Source organism: Calonectris borealis, chromosome 13 (genome assembly GCF_964195595.1).
Source record: "Calonectris borealis chromosome 13, bCalBor7.hap1.2, whole genome shotgun sequence".
Lineage (NCBI taxonomy): Eukaryota > Metazoa > Chordata > Aves > Procellariiformes > Procellariidae > Calonectris > Calonectris borealis.
Genome location: NC_134324.1, coordinates 22,979,137 through 22,984,301, shown reverse-complemented (window position 1 = coordinate 22,984,301; position 5,165 = coordinate 22,979,137). Strand labels below are relative to the sequence as shown.

Sequence of the window (5,165 nt, the reverse complement as noted above, 5' to 3'; positions counted from 1 at the left end):
AATTAAGAACTCCACTAAGGCATCTCCCTGTCCTAAGTTGCTGAGAAGTGAGACAGCTACAGAAATTGAAACCAAGTCCTCTGACATTGCCCTAGAGCATGGTATGGCAGCTTGAAAGGACCAGGGAAGGGTGAAACTCATTTCTACAGTTTCAGTCATTCCTTGAACAGGCATACAGGCCTCAGAATCTTGCCTTTTTCAATAGCATTAAAATAACACAAGTTAAAAAAACAAGAACCTAAAAGAAGTTCTAGAACGTAATCTTCAGAGCTGTTAAAATTCAAAATTGATGCACTTCCTAATAGCATCAAACATTTGAAAGTCCTCGTATCAGTCCCAAAGAACTTTTTATAATAGTGAATTGCATCCAGTTCAGGCTGTATGCGGATGTGTCATCTTCTCAGACATGAACTCCTGCGTACATCATTTGGTCACCGTGTGTTACCCCAAGAGGGGATGTGTTAGCACTGTGTCCATAAATTGTTCTTTTAAGGAAAGACGCTGGAGCTATGATTGCGGTATGATCAGTTGGTATTCTGTGGTTAGCGCGTGAAGGGTGCAAGAATTGTCCACTGGTAGGTGGAGGACTTAAGAACCGAGCATCTTCAGCCAACCCAATAATAGGAAGGGATGGAGCTAAAGTCATGCAGATGTTGCTGGTCTGAGGACCACTACTCAGTGAGCTTCTGGTGGCAGAACCGGAACTGGAGAGGCGAGAAGGAAGATCAGGTTCTAGTAGCCAAGTCTGGCCAGGTGCAAGTCCACTTTGCTGCTCCTCATCCTGGGATTTTAAGCATTTGCAGCAGCAAATTCCAACACAGGCACCGCCAACAACAAATGCCACAAATACAGACCCAACAAGAAGGAACGGCAGGTACACGGGCACTGAAAATGTAAGAGTGACATTAGCCAACCATTCATTCATGGGGTATTCTAAGTTATATTCTGTTCTTCATCCTTTAAGACATGCATGCACCAGGGAGCAGGCCAGGGTAGTTTTACTCTCAACTCTTTCCTTCCTGCAGCAAGAAGATTAGAAACTGGCATTTGCTATGGCAGGCTCATTTGAAAAAGCCTGAAGTACAGAGGGTTGGACCAGTCAGTCCTATAGCATCTGCCATTAATATTCACACAAGAGCTGTTCCAGTACTCAAATGTCACAGATACTGTTCACTTGTGCACGATTAAGTAGAAATTCAGACTTGTAACTGAGTTTTACAATTAGTACCTAAACTGCTGTGAGGTTGCCTATGGAATCTGGGTTTGAGGGCTACAAGCATTTTTACAAGCCAGAACTTAAGTTAAATACATTGCTTAGAGGCATCCACCTGCATTAAAAGAACAGGTTAGCAACACACATGTTCCACCAGGGATATAAACATCAGAGGTGTTACCAGATTACTTTGTTAGAAGCTTAGAGGCTTTTCTAAGAGTAGGACTGACAGAAAAGTCCTGTGAGTGAAGCCCCAAGTTATTCCCTCTTCCCAGTGAAGGGAACTGCGTGGCTCTTGCCCATGCAGCCACCAAAATAAGCACTGTGCCAGGGCTCCACGCCTTTCTGCTGCAATGGGTACAGAGATTTCTCTGAAGGGCAGAGAAATAGAGGAAGAGTCTGGCTGATGCCACCAAGGGAAGGTGGGATGCAAAGAAGAAAGCACATTGATATGCCCCCCCATCTGCTAGAGGCACGGGAAGCTTACCTGGCAGCGGAGGCCTGGGGCTGGGCTGCTGATGGTCCCCAGGGCACCGGCCCTGATCCAGGCGGGCCTCTCTGGACGAGCAGCAGTAGCGCAAGCTGCAGGTCCCACAGCACAGAGTGGCCTCCGGGCCATCGTAACGCTCGGGGCACTGGAAGCCGCGGTGCCAGCGCTGCAGGCTGCCAGCCCAGCCGTGGCAGTACTCCCCCGCCCGCCCGGGGGCCCATCGCAGGGCCAGCAGCAGCACTAGGGCACAGAGAACCCCCCTTGCCATGGTGGGTCACGCAGGGTGCCTCACCTCTAGCCACTTGGCCCACACTGCCCTTTTCTTCCCCCCCTTCTTTTTTTCAAGGCAAGGCACACACCACCCCAGGCAGCTGTAGAGTGCAATGCTCCTAGACCACCAGCTGCCCACCAAGGCACTGCCTAAGCTCCTCTTTCAGGAGGTTTTATCTCTTGGCCAGTGACTTGCCTCTAATCCCCTCTCTTTACAGCGACAAAGAAGGACCCACTAATTGAAAACCATTTGCAGCTCCTCCTTCCTCATTTCTCCCCTTCATTCCTGCAGGGAGCTGGAGAGGTTCCTGCTGGAGGTGGGACATCTCACACCCACGGTTAGGCATTTCGACTGGCACGGCACCGTTAGCAAGGCTGAGGAGCGCGGGATACAGAAAGTCCAGGGCGATCCTGGTACCAAAGCTTCATTCCTTCAGGGCCTTGTCGAGTGGCTGTAGTGTCAGAGGTGGGAGGGTGGGGACTGAGCTGGGGACAACACAGGATGACAAGCGAGAAATAAAATTCCCAGAGCAGAAAGAAAATACAGGGATAACCAGCTTCTAGTGGGCTCTAAAGTGTAATTGGTACAAACTGGTAACAAGGTAATTTTTGCCTTGTTTAACATGGATAATCAATTATATAAATACAAAGAAGAAGATTTTAGTCTGAAAATGTAAGAAAAATTAATTTTGAAAGCTCTAAGTTGGTCTAATTTCCGTCTCCGTGGTTGAAAACCTAGAGGCTGAAAATTTCTCCCGCTTTCCCTACACATAGTGCAATGAATTAAAAAGCGTGTTTCAGGGGACAAATGCCTATTTTAAGATCTTAGAAGTTTCACCTACGGAGGAAAATCCTACAGTGTTACAAAGACCCCGTAGCAGCACAGGAGTGGTAGTGACCTCTTCATCTTTGAACTAAAAATAAATCCAGACCATTTGTGGTCTTTCTTAGTCCCCTTACAAGTCTAACTACTGGCTGTATTAACAGGATCCAGTCTGAAGCGTGGTTAGCCTGTGCTTAACTGCAGCGAGGAAGAAATTTGTTGCTAATTGAGCACTTTGAAAAGCAGGGAGTTAGGGCAACATCTTTTGGACCAATATCCTGGTAATGTGTAGCACTATTTGCAGCTTGCTTGAAGACTCCAAAACATATTCTTGAATGTACACAAAAGCTGGTTCCCACACAATTTTTTAGGAGTGTTGCCATTGATTGTAGAGGGAGGCTATCCAATGATGCAAACTTATAGAAACATTTGCACAAAATTATCTCCCTTATGATGATTTTTTGTTTTAATATTAGATAACAGCTTGCACATTTATGCTTTATTAACTATTTCGTATGTTCAGTTGAGTTACATTTCAGTCTGCCAAAGGTTCCAGCGCTGGCAGTCACCTTTGCCAGTGCATTATTTTTTAATTGGCTTTTTGGCAAACCTGGTTAAAGAGAACCTTGGATTCAGAAATGTTAAATGAAATCTCTGTTTAGAACCTTTCCAAATGCTGCTCAGTGCATTGAGATACGCATTTTGCCATGCTGCATTTCAGCTCTGCAAGTGTAAGGTTGGCGGACTGCATAGACACAATCCTATAAATCCATGGGCACGATCTAGAAAATACTGAGCAGCCCCAATACCCCTTAAAAGACAGCCAGAGGTGAGTGATGTGCTATCTTGGATTGGATTCTCAAAGCACTGATGTGAAACTTTAAGCCCAAAGCTATATTTGCCTTAAGGCAGATTCTAGTTTATTCACACATTCAACCTCAGCACTATTAGACCAGACTAAATACTAACTTTTATTGTTTGTTGTTATGGGAAAAAGCAGCCTCAGACAGGTTTTAAGCATGTGCTTAGCACTTTGCAGACTTCATCAGAATAAAATGTACCTCAGTAAAGATAACAGGATGCAATTATTTCCTCCTATCTTCCACATTAAAAGAGTATAAAGACACCTGCTAAGTCAGGTATTCAAATGCTAAGAAATGCATTGTTCATTGCATTAACACTTTGAATGATGGCTGCCCTTACATGATTTTCTCTCTCTGCATATACGCTATCTTTAACGGTCATGTATTATTTTTTCCTGTACAGGATTACACTACCTCACTTAGCAGGGACAAACTCTTGGAAGCTAAATGCAGAGTTCCTATTCAGGGTCTGCGTGTGTTTGTGTGTGTTTCAGGGGGCATTTGTTTCCCGATTCAAAATCTTTCATCTTCATTTTTTTGTAGACTGTTCTGTGCTGTGATGTCCACTTAACCACTGCAGAAGGAGATGAATGTAATTACGTATAAAAATTGTTTATGCTTACATAACTTGTGACACGCTTTGAATTTTGACAGGATAAAAAGGGCTACATGGATATATTGGGATGCTGGTTGTGAACTACAAAGGTAAATCATTAATAAATTTCTATTATAATTCCCTATGTTCAGTCACTCTCAGCTTTCTTAGTCTTTCACCTGCCACGGTGAAAATTTTCATGCTTGTTCTTTGCCAGCTTTGGGGAAGTTTTAAACAAAAACAATCCAGTCTGTTTTGCATGAGAGGACAGTGATGATGGTTTCCCATTATTAACAACAACAAACAATCTTGTTACCTTTCCTGAGTATCCCTGCAGCCAAAACAGCTTGAGCTTTGAATTTACAAGTTACCATGGAAATAGCCTTTAGAGAGAAGTCTTTTTTTTCCATGTGAGGGTTATTTTTCTTGTTTAGGGAAATGTACATTCCCCCTCGTGAATTTTATGTGCACAGCAAGATGATTAAAAATTCCTGTTATTCTAAGCAGAAAGCACAAACTGGAAACTTCCTGATTTGCAGCTGCTTTGCCTTCCCTGCAGTACCAGTGTTCAGTATCAGTATTTTACAATCTTCCATAATGTTGAAGATTGAACTCTGCTACCAGATTTCAGGTATGTTCTTGTCATTTCTTAAAGCCAAGTGAACGTTCAATACAGAACAAGAAACAAGGGAAGAACTAATCCCTCTCTGCTAACAGGAGCCTGCAGTCCAACGGTCAGATCCTGTAAGGTGCTGATCAGTTCTCTCCTGATGCTGCGTGTGCTACTTTCCTCTGACATCAGGTCAGTCAGCACTGTGCTGGGTGCTGGCACCGGCCAGGACTGACCCTAAATAAAATACAGGGAAATACAGGAGGCACAATGAGAATGCCTTACAGTAACTTAGTTCTTT

At 44.1% G+C, this 5,165-nt stretch overlaps 1 protein-coding gene across 1 annotated transcript; it reads right to left on the bottom strand.

The window, feature by feature from the left end:
* Window positions 1–400: 400 nt before the first annotated feature.
* Window positions 401–1,971, bottom strand: LOC142087536 (protein shisa-1-like). The gene is made up of 2 exons (XM_075161839.1): window positions 1,701–1,971; window positions 401–885 (listed from the first exon to the last, which is right to left on the bottom strand). Exons 1-2 carry the CDS (start codon window positions 1,969–1,971, stop codon window positions 401–403), a joined length of 756 nt encoding a protein of 251 aa, XP_075017940.1.
* Between the last annotated feature and the right edge of the window lie 3,194 nt (window positions 1,972–5,165).